The sequence below is a fragment of the Phocoena sinus genome, chromosome 18 (assembly GCF_008692025.1).
Source record: "Phocoena sinus isolate mPhoSin1 chromosome 18, mPhoSin1.pri, whole genome shotgun sequence".
Classification (NCBI taxonomy): Eukaryota; Metazoa; Chordata; class Mammalia; order Artiodactyla; family Phocoenidae; genus Phocoena; species Phocoena sinus.
This window is the reverse complement of record NC_045780.1, coordinates 11,783,553-11,802,039: the sequence shown is the minus strand read 5'-3', so window position 1 is coordinate 11,802,039 and position 18,487 is coordinate 11,783,553. Positions and strand designations below refer to the sequence as shown.

The window sequence follows — 18,487 nt, the reverse complement described above, 5'->3', positions numbered from 1 at the left end:
TTCAGGTCTATGCTGGGCCATCTCCAGGGCTACAAAGAGAGTCAAGACGGGGCCCCTTTGCTTGAGAACCTGACGCGTAAGCAAAGGACTGCCTTGAAATTCAGTAAATGCCATGTCAGAGGAATGCCTGGGAAGCCACATTTCCTCTTCCACATGATCTTGATAAAAATCTTCAAAACAGAGCAAACAACCAAAAGCCCGTTGGTCCAGAGCACCCTTTGCATAAACATTCTGCTACCCTCCAGGGCTGAGGGCAAGGGTGAGAAGAAGACTGCCCCAGGGCTGAGAATCATTGAGTTAAACAAGACAGCTTTCTCCAGACCATTTTTAGTACAAACCTGAAAACGTAGATTTAGTCCAAGTTTGTAAAATTCAGACATTTCTCCCTAGTAGTTCGAGCTCTAGCCTTGGGTCAAACTTAATAGGAAAGTGACTTTACAAATTGAGTTCCTGTAGACAAGGAGGAAAACAAAGCTTGTTCTGCTGTTGCCGCTTTGGCTGTGGCATTTGAGGTTTTTGTAATTTCATGAAAGGTCAAGAATATAATTTCAGGAGCATACAAGCAAATGGCCTGGACGTTCCATAGCAATCCAGGTGTCTTCTCTCCTTCTCGACACACGGAACTGTAGACTCCTTGAGGTCAAAGACCAGGTCTCCATCACCTCTGTAGCCACCAAAGAACCATGCTCATTACTGCTTGCTGAATGATTACCTGGGGGCAGTGGTCCTCAGAGTTTAGGGTACGGAGGAAGGCAGATATTTTAGTTGAGGTTTTATTTCTTGCCAAATGTTTTCATTTACCAACTTAAAGCAAGCGGTGAAGTTTTTATTCTTATGGTGTACATTTAGTCCTAGCACCTGTTTTTAGTCTCATTTTCCAGATTCAGCTACTTTCCTATAAACATGCACTTCTAGTAATTAAGGATTTTATTGTGACTTTATAGTTCTGTCCTCAAGGAATCCAGAAAGAAACCTTTCAGTATTAATTTTGGTGGTCCTCCTCAGGGCTCACTGTCTGGTATAAAATATGGGTAAATCTAATTGAGTGTTTAATCCTATTTTGTAAGGTTCTTGGTAGTCAACCCACAAGGTCCTTTTTCCTAGTAAGCTCTAGGGCCACTGCAACGCAGGTTTGCTTGCATTTTCCCCTCAGCTGTAGGCTTAGCATCTAACCTGATTGTTTGGTGTCCTGGAAGCCAATACACCCTCTTCTTCCCTGGGGATTCTGTTCCTTGTCTATCCGGCTGTAGAGGAGGATTTTCAGCCTTCCCGGGTCCCACACCAGCTCTTTGCTTTGAGTGTAGCAAGGCTGAAGTGTTACTCATTCTAGGGAAACAGAGGATCAATTGGTAGCCATGGAGAGGACAAAGCCAAGAAATTCCTGGATCTTCTGACCAGCACCATCCCACATCCGTCCCCTTTGTGGAGGCACTGAGTCCAAGTGTCGGCTTCATTCCAGCTCTCCGTACCTGCCTCGGACTGCTGGCTTTTATCAAAGCTGTCAGACCAAGAGTTCAGATTCCCTGCCATCAAATGAAACAACTTAAACTAGATAGGAAATTGCTCATGTATTCCAGTCTTAGATTTGCTTTGTCATCATTTTTAGTGATTCACGAAAAGCAGAATCCAGAAACACTTCAGCTTTTAGTTTTCCTCGATTAAATATTTTCAAATTTGCAAACAGACCCTTCAGAAGCCTCTTAAGAAGAGTTACTGAAAGGGACCCTGTGCTCCTTCTGTGATGCGAGGATTCCCCTCGTAGATGAGTAATTTCACGTTCTCATTTATCTGTTTGCGCGTACATTTTAAATTTCTAATGGGAAGTATTTTTTTGGCCCTCTAACTGAAGTGCTTTTCCTCCACCCCCATCCCATAGTACACACACAGCCTTGCTGAAGGTCTGGCGTTTATGTGGGGTCATCTAGCACCCCAAGCCCTGCATTTAGCCAAGGCTGACTCAGCCTTCCTCCATCATGTTCTCTGCCCACACGGGGGCCTGAAGAATCAACAGAGGCATACTTAGGGCTCTCAGTCCATTTCTTCACGAGGCTGAGGCAATTCGGGTTGCGCTGGGTACCCTGCACCCGGGCAGGGGAGCCGCCCTGAGGCAGAGGGGTTTAACCTCCTTGCATCCGAACCACAGCGCTCTCTAGTGGAGAAAATCAGCTTCAAAATGATTGTTTCAATCTAGTTTCATTCCTCAGGTACAGTTATAACAACTTGGTCAATGTTTACGGTTTTCCGCAGGCTAGGACCCTGAAGGTCCTGGAGGTGTAGCGGAAGAGGTATTTTTTTTTGTTGTTGTTGTTTTGTTTTGTTTTGTTTTTTTGGGTTTTTTTGCGGTACGCGGGCCTCTCACCGATGCGGCCCCTCCCGTTGCGGAGCACAGGCTCCGGACGCGCAGGCTCGGCGGTCATGGCTCACGGGATGAGCCGCTCCGCGGCATGTGGGATCTTCCCGGACCGGGGCAGGAACCCGTGTCCCCTGCATCGGCAGGCGGACTCTCAACCACTGCGCCACCAGGGAAGCCCCAAGAGGTATTTTTAGAAGTAAATGACATGAATGGTTTCTCACATGCCCTTGAAGCACACCGTTAATATCTGGCCTCATGATTTGTTTGGAGGCTCATCGCTTTCTTGCTCTTGCCATAATGTACACCTAGGAAATTCTCCATACTGAAAATTCTAAAACCCTATTTAAAAATTTTGTTTTTGATCACCTTCACTCCCATTGTATTCATTTGGACCCCTAAAATTGGCCTTTATCTGTAGGTGAAAAGCTAGACTCTCTTGGTTTCCCCAGCAGATATGAAATGGCAGTGCTTGTGGAGTAGTGGTTTCTGACGATTATGAAGTATGTGTTGTGTCCTTTGACGGTGGACCTGTCGTGGTTGGCACTGCAGCGTCTGGGAAATGGTGACACAAATGAGGAAGCTGTTTACAGCTGCAGTGTGACTAAGCCCTTCTTCCCACACACACCGCGGAGGAGGGGCAATGTTGGCGGGGCTGCATGCGAAGCAGAGACCCCAAGAGCTCCAAGTTCTGACCTTAGTGCTGCCGTGAGGCTTTGGCAAAGCGAGTTCATTTTCATCGTCACCTCCATTTCACTTCTATCAAATGAGACAGCGATGAAAGGCCCAGGAGGTCACGGGATGCCCAGTTAATGGCTGTATCCCTTTCTGTATCCCTTGAGCACCTCATCCGCTAGTTCTCCAGTGGAACACACAGGGGTGCAAACAACCCAAGTCTGAAGAATGTGAACTGCGTCTTGAGAGTTGTCAGTGTGGCCGTGAGAGCCATTCCGAAAACTGTCACAGCTACACTTCACTTCGTGGAGAGAGAACTTCAAGAGAGACTGGGAAGAAGACGGGCAGAAACTCACGTCCTGACCACACCACTTCAGAGGGAGGGGCAGAGCACAGCCACCTTGCAGGGGGACTTCTGCATGGGACTAGCAATAGCAGCAGTTTTATTACAAGTATGACAGTGTTAGCAGCTTGTGAATGTTCCATGCTAGCATGTCCGTTGTCCTTACACTTGGTCAGCCCCTTAAAGTTCACTTATTTCTTTTAAAAAAGGAAAAAAGGATTTTTTACAAAATAGTTACACCACAATGCAAGATCAGTGCGGTAAGAAATGAGTCCTTAACAGGCTGATGCAACAGATCTGAAATTAAGTTGTTTTTGTTTGTTTTTTTTTTTAAAAAAAACCTTTCTCTTTGCAGGTCGACTGCTAGGGAGTATGCTCTGAAAATTATCAAGAAAAGCAAGTGTCGAGGCAAAGTATGTATAAGGTTTATTCTTATGAAAATACAGTGTTTTGGAGGCAGAACGAAACACAAAGATGAGCTCCCGAATAAACGTAAATTTACGCTAGGAGCTGTGGAACAGAATGTTATATACGTGTTAGGACATAACTTTATTCTATAAATATTCCTGGAATAAAAGTTATTGGAATGATTGGATGTTATTTCTGTTCTTTCTCTGTGTTTGCCTCTTTGCTTACTTCTTCTGTTACTTTTGTGATCTAAGTTTCATTTCATCCTTCTATATGCAGTTATACTTAACATGGTAGGTTCTGAAATTACAAACATTTTCTCAGGACCTTCAACATCTCTTGGCAATTCTAGGCTATGTGAATATCAGAATTTAAGATAAACTCCATATATTTTACCCAAAATGCATCTCCCTTGATCTTCAGATAGTATAGTTTTGTTCATTCGAGTCCGCTCCTCATGTATTTTGACGTGGATCTTGATTAAGGTAACTTTTGCCTTGACCAGGAGCACATGATCCAGAACGAGGTTTCTATTTTAAGAAGAGTGAAGCACCCCAATATCGTTCTTCTGATCGAAGAGATGGATGTACCAACTGAGCTGTATCTTGTCATGGAATTAGTAAAGGTGTGTATTTTGGAGAAAGAGATAAACCTGTACAAGGCACCCCACTCTTCTATACAGTAGAGCTCTCTCCTTTATTTCCTCCCACCAACATCCAGTCTCTTCTTTCTGTGCATTGGCATAATGGTTAAGAGTATTAGCGCTAGAATTAGACTCAAAAGTTCAAGTCCCAGCCTTGACCTAAATAGCTCCCTGATCTTAGGCATACCTCTCTGTACCTCGGTTCTCTCCTGTGTACAATGAGAATAATAATTGCTAGGAATAAAAAGGGCTAGGAATGCTATTGTGAGGGTAAGAGGGATGTCTTTCACCAGCTTCTGTGACACAGAAAGTATTAGATGCCAATACGGTTGTTATTGTTGTAGTAGAAGTCGTTCACTTTTCCAGGAACTACATCCAGAAGTATCATTATTATAAGAGCAAGCTTTAAACTTTTAGACACGACCATAATAGAAAAATAGCACCATCTTAATAATAATGTGAATAGTCTGCCACCTTTCGCTGAAGGTTACAATCTCATCCTGTCACATAAAATTAAGTTGTTATTCTACTCAATCGTAGAATATGGGAATGGCCAAATGTTGACGATGGTTGAGTCTAGGTGAAAGGTAACCTCCTTGTTCCCTCTACTTCCATACCTGAAAATTTCTTAATTAGAAGTTTTTGAAAATTGAATGTTTCCTTTTCATGAAGTCGTAGTTTTCTCAAGCCTTTTCTATTATGTTACTCTAACTGAAGGCATAAGTAATTTCTACTTTAGTTGTAAAGTGATATAAGTTAGTCACATCATCTTCTCCGTCCGCGGTGTGCCAGTGAGCAGCTAGGGCTCCAGGAACCCTGTTTAGAATCGCTCAGCTGAGCTGGTGGTGGGAATCAGCACCCTGGAATATGGGGTTTCCTTTTGTAAAGATTTAAGACCAGGCAAGCATTTAATCAACTAATCTGTTACTATATAGAAGAATGTTCGTTCTAGGGCCTGTAAACTTTCATCATTCAGAATTTCTTTGCTTTACTTCTGTTGGCCTTTTTTAACTTAGTGGTTATTTATGTTTATAGATGAAGCCTGTTCTTTTTCTACTTCAAGTTAAGATTTGTTTCTCTGAGGGTGAGGGGGCTTTTTTGTTTGTAGTAACACAGGTTACTGTCACGTTTGAGAGTAAGGGAGATAAAAATGCTAACCGTTTATTCCAACAAAGAAAGGTCAATTTCATTTATTCAGAAGATTTTCATGTTGGCACTTAATGACCAAATATAGTTTGGTAATTACCAACATTGTCCATTAACAGCCTTTGTGAATTCTCTCTGGGTGCTGGGACTCCTCAGTTGAGCCACTATATCGTACCCTGACATTTAGTCTGACCGAGAACCACTGTGAGGCCAGGTCTGAAAGCATCCCGAGAAGTGAAGGCCAACCCCAGGCTTGACCTGAAAGTCTCCCACGACATCCCCCCTGAGGAATTTCGCTTGGCCTGTGCTTGTCAAACCCTGAGAGGCCAGTAGGATGCCCAGGAGGGCCTGAAGCAGTAGGATAAATGAGGCCTGTGTTCCAGAAAACAGTGAAGTGACCGTTCTTAAGAGTGAAATTCCATAATTACCAAGAACGGGACTTCAGGCTTCTGGCTGCAGACGTAAACACACGCGCAGTGCTTGTGTGTTCAGAGCAAGGGAGGCCTGTGGACGGGGTGGCCCTGGGGCCCGTTGCTAAGGGATCATCACGAGTGAGAAAGACAAAGGGAGTAGAAGGGACACTGCAGGAAGCGGCTCTACTGAGGACGGGTATGGAGTGAGGAGGGAGTGTGACCTGTTCGGGTGACCAGGGAAGACATACCCTACCTGGAGCATTAATGTAACTGGTCTAGGTAGAGGCAGGAGATGAGGTTAAGCAAGTTGGAACGAAGGTTGGGGGCAGAGCGGGGAGAGCCGTGGGAAAGGAACGCTGATTTCATGACAAGAGAAAGAAACGTCGAGTGGGAAGGTGACAGTCCGTGCACACAGTGCTTTGCGTAAAGAGCTGGGGGACGGTCTAGAAGGCTGTGTCACAGGCACGCCTTAAAGGGAGGACTGGTAATATCTGTTGACTGATTTGCAGAAGGTGAAGAAGAAATGAGTTTACAGGCTGCCTGGAGCCTAGATAACCAGGACGATGGTGGAGGCTTGGCAGGGTCACCCCATACGGCCCTATACAGGGTCCGGCGTGCTGTTCACGCGAACCACAGTGAAAACCCCACCTCCCGAGGTGGTATGGAAACGACTGCAAACCCGCACATAGCAGCCTTGCCTTTGCGTGAGACAGAATGTTGAGAGGGAAAGTGTTCATTTGGAACAAAATGTATGTGCTTAGCTTGGGAACTGCTGCGGCTGAAGGGTCAGTGGGAGACACTCCCCTCCCCTGAGCAGAGATTATACAGAGTCACAGAGGGCCAGGTCAGGATTTGAAAATTGTCAGCCTACAAGTGCTCTATTTTGCGTTTGCTATTTAAAAAGAAAAATTAAATCTCTTAGCCCATTAGGTAACAGATGAACACGGTCAGCCACTGGGCTCGGCTCCTTGGGACCTCGTGTGCAAGGAGGATGCACACATTGTCAGTAAATCAGACCCAACTTCGCTGAAAGCATTTCAAATAAATGAATCTAAAATTGGAGCCTAAAATCTTTGTTTCACCAAATAACGATAAATTAGCCAGGAACAATGGAAACAAAAGTTCAGATGAATAATGGTACTAGAAAACTTTCTTTGAAATTTCTCCACCCTCCTCCCTCTCTTTCTCTTTCATCTTTGGAGTGACAGTTTCTGGTCCTTTTCTCTGTTCTTACAAAGAAGCACATTATTGAAAAAGAAAACACTACGCCCACTCCACGAGACCTAAATCTAGAGAACGAAGAGAAGTGTGTGTGTGTGTGTGTGTGTGTGTGTGTGTGCGCGTGTGTGTGTGCGCGCATGTGTGTGTGCGTGTGTGTGGTGGTAATTTCACAAGGCAGCAGAGCATTTTGTTAAGGGTGCAGTTTGCGGTGTTACCTGTTTCTCATTTTGGGAGATTTGGGATTATGAGTTTGACCTTCTGCTGGCGGTTGGCGTGAGGCGGGTAGCACATGCCACCAGGATTCCCAGGTGTCACAAGGCCTCTGACCTGGAGACCTGGCTCCGCTTCCCCTCCCTGGCTGGGAGTTTAAAGGCAGAGAATCCTCTCTCTTTCCTTTGAGCTCTGGAGGAAATGTCACTGGCTCTCACAGTGGGGAGAGAAATCACTATGGTCTCCGGGCCTTTGAGAGAGAGGTGGCAGGAAAAGCCCTCGGAACCCAGAGACCCTGAACGCATCCTTCACTCCCTTTATAGCGTGTCACGCGCCTCTCCAGGCAGCGCCATTGGACCATCTGTTAATGTGCTTCTCCTCCTGCTGTTCTGTCTCAGGGAGGAGACCTCTTCGATGCCATCACTTCCACTAACAAATACACTGAGCGAGACGCCAGTGGGATGCTGTACAACCTGGCCAGCGCCATCAAATACCTGCACAGCGTCAACATCGTCCACCGTGACATCAAACCAGAGAATCTGCTGGTAAGAGGGATTCCAACTGCAGGATGTCTTGAGTTCCAAGCATTCATGAGTGAATATGAGCATTTCTCTCTTTTTTTCTTTTCCATTTTCTTAAAAACAAAAATGACTGTAAAGGCTGTTTTCCAGCTGGCCTTCAGTAACTAGCTGGAAACTAGTCTTTTAAGTTGATCTGTCAGGGTTAGTGTACCGTTAGGAGCACTTAATTTATTAGCAAATAAAAACCCGAGGCAGGGGGACAGGAATAGAGCTCAAGAAGTCTAGGGCTATGGTTAAGACCATGGGCCAGGCCAGGCCAGTCATGAGGAGTATTTACACTTACATTATTTATCAACAGCACTTTTGTGTTAGAAAGCTTCTACTTGGAAAAAAAAAAAAAAAAAAAGATGGAAGCCTTTTTAGACTGTGTCTTAATCTCCCAATTTACATCCTAATAATCTGATCTCAGAGCTAAGAGAATAAATCATTGTGAGTTTTCAAGACACCAGCCCCTCAGCATAAAAATAACCATGATGAAGACAGATTTAAAGATCAGAGACATTTTGTCCTCCCTTTAGGCCCGTTTGGTTTGCTTTTCATGAACTTTGTCTCTCTGGGGAAACACTGAGAGTTCTCCATGCAAACAAAGGAGGATGCTCTCCTAATCCCATTGTTAAGGGGACAGTATTGAAAGAATTCAGGAGACAGAGGCTGGGCATCGGGGAGCTATAACTAGTGAATGTGGGAGTATCATAAATTTTGTTGGCTATTCAGGGCGGAATTTTAATGAAATATATTCAGTTTCTCACCCCCACCCGAGATGATAGTTCTTTTACTTTCATTATCCAACCCCAAGAGTCATGTATTATGTGACTGTTAGTTTGTCCATGTCTTCAGAAATCTGGGAAATGAGGATTCTCTTTCTAAAGCAGTGTTTCTCCAACGGTGGTCCAAAGACGCCCTGCATCAGAATTACTCCCAGATGCCTGTTAAAAATGTAAATTTCTGGGCTTCCCCGGTGGCGCAGTGGTTGAGAGTCCGCCTGCCGATGCAGGGGACATGGGTTCGTGCCCCAGTCCAGGAAGATCCCACGTGCCGCGGAGCGGCTGAGCCCGTGAGCCACGGCTGCTGAGCCTGTGCGTCCGGAGCCTGTGCTCCACAACGGGAGAGGCCACAACAGTGAGAGGCCCACGTACCACAAAAAAAAAAAAAAAAAAAAAGTAAATTTCTGAGCTTCCCTGCAGCCCCACCAAATCAGAATCTGGTGACTGGTGACAGGGTGCAGATCTGCATTGCAGCCAGCTCCCCACGTGAGCTGAATGAACGCTCAAGTTTAACGGCAGATGCACAGCCCAACTCCCACCACCAATAAAGGCTGCTAAGACCTGCTTCCGTGGAGACCACCTGTGCTCGCCCCATGCTAAGGGCTTCACTCTTGGTATTTCATTCCATCCTCACAACAGCCATACTGGGTAAGGTCTATTACTGTCCCATTTCACAGGTGAGGAAACGGGGTGCCTAGAAGTTGAAAGACCCCCTCGAGGTAATCACAACTCTTAAGTGGAAGGGCCAAGGTCACAACCTATGTCCTACTCCAAAGCCCAAGCTTTTAACCACTAGACTACATAAAGCCGTGAATTAGGGAGAGAGGTTTTCTATGTGCTTGCTCTGTGCCATGGACTGTGCCAGGGAACAGAGAGGCATATGCCTTCACAGAGGGCCATTCAGGTAGGAAAAGTAGGCATTCAAGAAATAAATACACAAGCAATTAGTTAATTGCAATTAAGTTAGTAATCTTGTAGCTACTGGCTAATGAAGGTGGTTGAGGTCAAATGATGGAGTTCTGACTTAATTGCCCCTCAAATTCCACATCTCCACAGTAGCCTAAACATTCTCTTCTGCATAGTGCCTTGTCTGCACTCATTCTTCCTGTGTCCTGACATAGGTAGGATTGTCTCATGGGAACGGACTTACAACTGAGCCTTTGTTTAAAAATTTCTCTAAGCTCCGAAAATTCAGTGATTGAAAATTAAAGTTTCATTTTCCTTCCCGCTTTTGCAGTTCAGTTTTGTGTACCCATTGTTCAACCTGCTTTTCACCAGAGCACTGTTTCTATAAATGCCATAAATGGTTACATAGCAGTGTGCTTTTACTAAAATGACAATTTGCAGGATACTTTTTAAGTACTGTGCTCATTTGAACATAGTTTACTTTAAATTACCCAAAAAGAAAAAAAGTTCTCTCCCTTTTTCCTTTCTTTTCTAATTTAAGAATGTGAAAAATGTATATATGCACATATATATATGTGTACACATATATATAGACAAACACAAACACACACACCATTACAGTCATTCATAATGCAGGTTTAAAATATATATATGAAAAACTAAAGTAATTCTGCTTCTCCAGTATAGTAATTTCTTTCTATAGGAGAGTGGTAAGGATTGGTGATGTTTGCAGGGGTAAATCTACTATCGGATAAAACAGGTAGAAGAATAGAATAATTTTAACAAAATTAGAATGACATCACTAATTGCACTTGAGACTTCTCTTAACGTCATATTCTGTTGACCTTTATGTGGAAATAAGAGAGAATTGTCATGGGAAGCACAAAATCACATACTCAGGATTTATAGTCAGATGGACAAAAGTTCAAAACCAAGGGCTTCACTCTTCCATTGTCTAGTCTTCTGACCTTGAACAAGATACTTAACTTCTTTGAGCCTCCTTTAAGGGGGCTATATGAAGATAAAGAGATACCATGGGACTATTAGTTCCCTTCTTTTTTATTCCCCTTTTATTTGTAATAAAAATTAAATTATCCCTAAAAATAAAACTGTTTAACAGTACAATGTTACGTTGTAACAATCATTTTTCATCTTTTTTGACATTGCTTTTAAAATGTTACTATCTTCCCAGGCATGGATTTGCCATCTTGTGGCAGAATGTAGAGCTAGAGACTATTTTTGGAAAAATGCTATAATAAATTTAATGCAGAGAGTTTCAATCCATTTTCTAACTCCGGGAAACTGAAAGAAATAAAAAAGGCCTTACTGCACACTTTGCATTACCGTTCTATTAAGAGACCTCAAAAAACCCTTAAATTGTTAGACTGCTGATACATTTTTGCTAATTAAGTGTTTAATGTTTATTATAAGTAGCAAAGAATTATTTATAAATGTAGACATTTCAGCTATAGATTTCATTTTATATAGCATCATTGCATATGCAGAACTTTTAGAATTTTTTATTTTTAATTCTTATAGAACAGTATACAAATATCGTAGCTTGGCCTTAAGGATCTATATTAATCATATGGATGATTTATTCAAGTCTGAGTATTTGATCAAGTCAAAGCATTTTAATGAGAAAATTTGACTTACAGTGATGTTTCCAGCTACATTTTAGGCAAAAACTGGGAACTGACCCAATACGAATAGCTCTTATAATTTTATTATTGCATTGTTACTAAAGGTTTTTTTCTTAAATGAGTTAATCATGCCAGTGATTTTACGTGATTCTTTCTGCTTTAATCGTCAGGCCTGGTGCTAAGTGATCATATGGATGAGTGACAGGTGAATGAGAGGGTGGATTAGATAAGAGAGTGAGTGAACGGTGATACTTCACATAATAGAGGACAGACCCACCGTGACAAGCCCTAGTCATTTCCCAATTCATCTATTCCGTTGAGGACGTACGTTGGCCACAGACTAAAACTCTCTGAGTAGGGGGAGAGATTACAGCGCTTCCCCAGATGCACTTGTGCATGGAACCATTTTGTGGGTGGGTGGGTGGGTGCGAGTGCCATGATAGTTTATGACAAAAAGGGACCTTTTGCTTTAAAAAAAAAACCAACAACCCATAAATTGTCTGAGATCAACTGCTTTCAGTTTACATGAGTCACCACTAGATGGCAAGCTTGTACCCTTGGCAGCAAAAATCATCAGTAGCAGCCTGTTTTTTTTTGCAGGGAGCTGGGAGGGTCTTTTTAAAATGTATATGCAGATACCTCCTTCTTAGGAAAATTAAAGTCTTTATGGCAACAAATAACTGACATCACTAGTTTTTATTAGATTCCAGAAATAAACACAGTAATTTTCTTGAGATATAAAAATTTCTGTTCAAGAAACGTTTTGCTTCTAAACTCCTTAATACTGTCTGGGAGAAAGCAGTTTCTCAGGGTTACTGCTTCTCTTGGTCAGAAATTTCCTTTTAGCGACTCTCTGACGAGGTGTTTGTGCCTGTTCCTCGCTGCCCATCAAAATGGCATGTGCAGCTAATGACCCTCGTTTTCATGAAATGGGTCGAATCTAGTAATAAATTATCTTGTTTTCCCCCAAGTGATGACCCTAGGTTGTGCTCCAGCTCTTCTTAGTTTCCACTTCAAGCCAACATGGAGCTCACCAGATAATGGATTTCATTCTGCCTTAATCCCAGGACCCTTAATCCCCAAATAAACCCATTTTCTGATAGGATCACTAACTACACTGGGAGATAAGGCCAGTGCCACAGATGGAGCGCTGGAGGTTATAAACAGAAACACATTTGAGTAGATTTGTAGTCAGTCCACTGCATGAAGAACTTGAGCCACCAGAGTGTTGATGAACGGATTGGGGACCACCCTGAGGAGGGAGCTGCGGGTCTCACAGGAGTCTATCACCAGCCCCGCCCTAATCAGCATGCCAGTGGGCCGAGATGAAGATGTATTCTATATATCAAATGACAGACTTGAGATCCAAAACTATCTTTGGCTCCATAAAGGCCCCAAATCAGTAAGATGAAATTTAACAAGAGATAAACATAAATCTCTATAGGCTAAGTTGGTTTTGGTATAGTTGTTTTAAGGACCATTGCAGAAAAACAGTGATGGGAAAATTTGGCCCAGTTTAAAGGCTATTCACTGACCATAAGTTCACTGTGAATCTTAGTGTAACATGACTGCCAGAAATACCAACGTGCCCTTAGACTCCTTTCACTGAAAGAGTGTCGCCGTCAAGAGAGTCCCTGCCCTGCTTATACCACGTGACACCAGGTGGGAGGGACCCGAACACATCACAGTCAGGGGCCTGGGTTCAGCCCAGAGAAGGGATGGTGAAAGTGGAACGGAGTGGCTCTCATCAAAGGTTGCCAGATGTAAGATGGGAGAACGTTTTTGTGCTGTGTATGTGAGCAGTAAACTCAAACTAAAGAGATTTGAGGTTGACGTAAGGAAAAACTTTCTAACAATTACACCTGTTTGAAAAGTCAGTGGCTTTTATTACAGGTCACTTGTAGTCATTGAAACTGTCCAAACAGAAACAGAATGATCGTTTTTCATAGGTGTTTAGAAAAAGAATTCCTTCTCTCTGAATTTGGTTAAAAGTTGAGGGAAAATAGAAGAAAAAGAACACTTTCCCCAAACATGATTTAATAGAATAATATGCCAGTTACTGTACTAAGCATTCACTGAGGGCTCTTCTCCAAGGATCTGTGATTCCATCGGGGGAAGAAGACAGGAAGTAAAAGTGTAGTATGTCCCCAGGATTGATCCGCATCTGTCTGCTCTGCTAGCCATTTCTTCCGTCATTTGGGACTTGAGTAGTATCACTCACTTCCTTTTTTTTTAACATCTTTATTGGAGTATAATTGCTTTACAATGGTGTGTTCATTCACTTCATTTTAAAATGACGTGGCCTTATTGGACTAGCAAAGATTAATAATAATGATATACTGGGTTGGGAAATTTATGAGGATACCAATCATCTCATATGAATCAGTGCAAGATTAACTTGATGGAACCTTTCTGAAAGGTAGTTTGATAATATGTAACTAAAGCCTTAAATAATGTGCACCCTGTGACCAAGTAATTCTACTTCTAAAAATGTAACCTAAAGAAAAAGTGTCAGATACGTATATGTACATAGGGATGGTCATCTCAGTGTTTTTTGGTATGGAAAGAAAAAAAATATATATATATAGAAACAACTTACGTCAGGGCACTGATTTTTTAAATAATGACATGATATGGAGGCAGGCGGACATCCTGGTTAGAATAATGGACTTGGACATGCCCGAGCTTAAGTTCTGGCTCTGCCACTTATTAGCTGTGTAACATTTGTCAAGTTACGTAACGTCTCTGATTCTCAATTTTTTTATCTGCAGAATAGCAGTAATATTACTTAATGGTATTTTTGTGAAGATCGAATGGGATATTGAGCATGAAGTCCTAAACAGGAGGCCTGGCAGGGGCTCAGTGAACAGCAGTGGTAGTAGTTTGGGGGATTATTATCATGGTGCATCCATACAGTGGAGTATCTAGCAGCCACTGAAAGTCATGATGTGAATATATGCTTATTCACTTGGGCAAACATTCGGGATATATTGTCCAGTGAAAAAAGAAAAACAGGAAAGGGAGAAAAAGAAAGCTCTTGGAAGTTTATACCCCAAAGGTTAACAATGGCTATTTTTAGGTGTCAAGATTATGGGTGAGTTTAATTCCTTTCTTTCTGTAATTATCTGTCTTTTCTAATTTTCCTACAATGACATATTGGATAATCCTTGTGTGACAAAAATGTAACAGTGTTTGAGAATTGCAGTGACATTGAGTTCCCACAATTTTAACAAAATCCTGGGATGTGCAATTACTACAGAATCCAGAATGTGCACGTTTTGTGCATCTCACTGCAGCTGCATAGAACTCTCTAGATAGTTTCAAGACTGTTTTAAAGGAGGGGTGAGAATCAGGTTTCCTGGAGTTTCTATTCACTTCTCCATCTTCCCAGATATCTCTAGGGTAACACTTTGAAAAGCTATTTTATTTTTTCTTCTAATGTTGCCCCGCTTCTGACTTCTGTACAACTTTTATTATTTCATTTAATTTTTTGTTTCATAAAGGTTTTACATGTGGGTATAAAATGAATTTGTTTTTTTTTTTTTTGAATTTGGTTCTTTTAAGAGTTAATTTTTTTTCCAGGAAGTTTAATTCAAAGTATGGAGACTATAAAGTGCATTTTGCAAAATAATTCCCTGCATAAATGTTGTTACACTTCACTTCTTAAAGATTAAAGGTTAAATTTAATCCACTGGTTTTAGGAAACATCATAAAGGCCAAATACCTTGGCTAGAAGAAAATCAATGTCTGTTTTAAAAAGATACCATATTTGTTAAAAACTAAATTCACTTTTTTTTCATGGCTTTGTCAATTTCATGCCAGTTTTGTTCAATTCTATTTGGTGAAATAATTTTTAGTACCTCCTGAGCTCCTCTGTGAAAACTATTTCAGTGGTTACTAACGATTCATTAGCCAGCATTTCAACGAGGTTTTCCTTGAATTCATACTATCATTGAGAATTGTGTTTGTTCCAACACATCTGTTATATTAGTCAGCTCTTAGTTCTCTATTATGGGAATCTCAGAAACCATTTGACTGGGTTCACGTTATCTGTGAATTTTCACATTATTTTATGGCCACCGGCTGCATTTTATGACTATATTAAATCTTTTATTTTTTCAAATAACTTTTTCAGATGGTCTCAGTTTCTGATCCAAGGGAAATCAGGCATATGCCCAAACATCTACTGTTCAGCAAGTTACAGCCACTGCGAAACCCCAAATAAACGAAAAAGAAACAAAAATAAAACTCTTCTTTAAAAAAGAAAATTCCTGTGTAAAATACCAGTATGCCAAAAACCTACGTACCTGACCTTTCACTAGATCTATTCTTGGTAGGACATGCCTTCAGCTTTTAATTGGAACCTTTTTCATAATTGTTGCCATTTAACACATTTAGTCTGTCAAATCATGGGATGTCTTTATAGCCATATAATAAACCCTAGAGAACAACTTTTCTGACTGTAGCCATCTGCAGTGATCACAAGAGTAGCTTACAAAATACTGACAGTCTTTATGGTAATAGGATACATATGGCAGCCCACAATTATGTGTAGCTGCATTCAATTAGTGTTGTACAATTACACAGTTTTATTGCTTAGTTAAAACAGTGAAAGCAGTACATACTGGGTAATTTGCACTAATCCCCGTCTCTTTAATAGCCCCTCGTTGTTTAAAACGTGGGGGGAGCATCTACAGTATTTAAAGGGCGTGCGATGAACATAAAATTATATCTCATGTTGTGAATACTCTTTGACTGGCAATTAACGTACCCCACCTCACGTGTGGCGCATATGTTATGGAGGCTTTAAAATACAGTCACAGCAAAAAATTTCTTCTTACACCAGAACCCCACTTGCTGGGTCAGCCTGTCCAAGCTTATACTTGCAGCCTGTTAAGGTTCTTTCTGAAAGAAGGTCAGGGTGAGGAGACAAGCTAAGGAAGTTGATTCAGAGAGTGGGAGAAGCCAAGGACTCTGTGTTTTGGATGCGAATGTGTTAGAAGCTTTTCCGACTCCTAACGTTTAATTAAAAACTTAGTTCAAAGTGAATTTATAGCTGCCATTTGGGAAAATACTTTCTGGAGATGGTTTTGTGAGGATGTGTGTGTGCGTGCACGTACACGTTTGAGACACATGTATTCAGCAATCTGTGATTTTTAACAAAGTTTTAATTACATTTTTAAATGGCCTCAATCCTGCCCCTCTGTAACTGGCTTGGTAAGAAGTAAGAGTGAGTACACTTCAGGCGGCAGCAGGCACTCTGGGGAGTCCAGTTGTGAGGTGGGCCCACTGCAGCACTTAGGAAAGGCGCTCTCCCAGGGGAGGAGAGGAAACACTACAATATATTCTTCTGTATCCTTCTCCCCAAGTGTTGACAGAGAAAAACCCAAAGCAACCTTGTTTCCTGCCCTGCCTGACGGTAAGTAAGTTAAACAGAATTCCAAATGAGAGGCCTGGGCATTTATTCACCTGCAAAAACATTTTGCTGAAGCATTTCAAATGTACTTGGGTCTAGAAATGTTTTCAATTATGTGGATTAGACCTTTGTCTCTTAGCTCTTACTGTCTCTCATAAGCATCACTTTAACCTCTTTATATGTTCATGAAAATTCTACTATATGGTTTACAAAGCAAAAAAAAAAAAAGGAGTTATGTAGAAGTGAGTAAAGAGAGATGAAAAGAACATTAAAATGATAGATTCTACATATTTCATTTAAATGATGCTGGTTTATTTTAAGAGAATTATTACTGTTAAATAATCTTCCTTTTCTTTACTTTAGGTAAGTTTTTAGTGCTTTTTTTCTTAGTTATTGAAACTTTGGACTTTATTGCTCAGCTATATTAAATATAACTGGCATATGGCTATATGTACGATGGAATTCCTATTAAAATGTAGATGCTTAAAAAGAAAGCCTTTGGTACATGGAGGAGAATTACGTGGTCATATTCTCAACCAGAATGTGACTTATGACTGCATCTGCCAGTATCTGCTTTTTTTTTTTTTTTTTTTTTTTTTTTTTTTTTATGCGTTACGCGGGCCTCTCACTGTTGTGGCCTCTCCCGTTGCGGAGCACAGGCTCCGGACGCGCAGGCTCAGCGGCCATGGCTCACGGGCCCAGCCGCTCCGCGGCACGCGGGATCCTCCCAGACCGGGGCACGAACCCGCGTCCCCTGCATCGGCAGGCGGACTCTCAACCACTGCGCCACCAGGGAAGCCCCCAGTATCTGCTTTTGTCCAACTTTGGAATAGAGTTGGGTGATTATGGATAGTATGTTTAGAAAAAAAGCCACAGAATCTCTGTATAAATGGAGCTGTGTAATTTGAAATCTGCACCACCTCACAAAACACGCACCATGAACGTTTGGACCTAACAGAACATCAAAGCAAGAGGTTCTTCTGCATTTTAGAAAGGTTATTGGTAACAAAATGGAATTAGGGAAGTAAACAATCCTGCTCTGTCTGGGAAATAAGCTAGATGATCTACTAGGTATTTCCAGCTCAGGTTTCTTTTCATGAAAAACATTCGCTTGTCTTTTGAATGACCTGAATGGCTGACATGCTAAGACTACAATTTAGGGATTTCTTTTGCCTGAGAGCATTTAGACTGGGGAGGATATTGTGTTTTGTAGCTCTGAGGCCTCAAAGTCCATGATTCAAACTTGTTTATGCTGACCAGGGCTGGTTGGCTGCTTCATTAAACTAGGGAGGACAGTGTCCATCTCAGAGGACAACTGGGCAGAGCCACATCTGTGGGGGACATACAGCTGTCCTTGCCCTAACAACCCAGGTGCAGGTGGCCCTGAAAGCCTCTGGATACCTGCCCGAGGGCAGCCCAGACTTGATCGTGGTTGAGCCCTCAGGGAGAGGACTCCATGTTCTGAACGTGGAGAAAATGTAAACAAATATTTTCTGCCCAGAAATGACACAGTCTCTCCAGAGAGGAGGATCTGACTGCCTTTTTTCTGCCAAAACAGTTAGATCCAAATGATCATTGCTGATACTGCAGCTTAGCTGGCCAAACATCTGCACTTGAGGCTGCAGTGAACTGAAAAGTGAAATCTGCTTTTTCCAAAGGAAGGCAGACATGGTGTGTGAACGGTAGCGGCTCCTAATGTGTGGAGATGTGCCTTGCTGTGCGTGAGGTTCCAACTGCTGTAGCAAGTACAAATGATCATAGAGCGATA

At 42.0% G+C, this 18,487-nt stretch overlaps 1 protein-coding gene across 4 annotated transcripts in view; it reads left to right on the top strand.

Annotated features, from left to right (window-relative positions):
• DCLK1 (doublecortin like kinase 1) overlaps positions 1-18,487 on the top strand; it is a 339,558-nt gene that overhangs the window by 281,032 nt on the left and 40,039 nt on the right. For all 4 annotated transcript variants that reach the window (XM_032610859.1, XM_032610863.1, XM_032610860.1 and 1 more), the window contains exons 9-11: positions 3,724-3,781; positions 4,282-4,401; positions 7,808-7,954. In XM_032610859.1, coding sequence (XP_032466750.1) covers positions 3,724-3,781; positions 4,282-4,401; positions 7,808-7,954 — 325 coding nt within the window. The remainder of the gene's footprint in view (positions 1-3,723; positions 3,782-4,281; positions 4,402-7,807; positions 7,955-18,487) is intronic.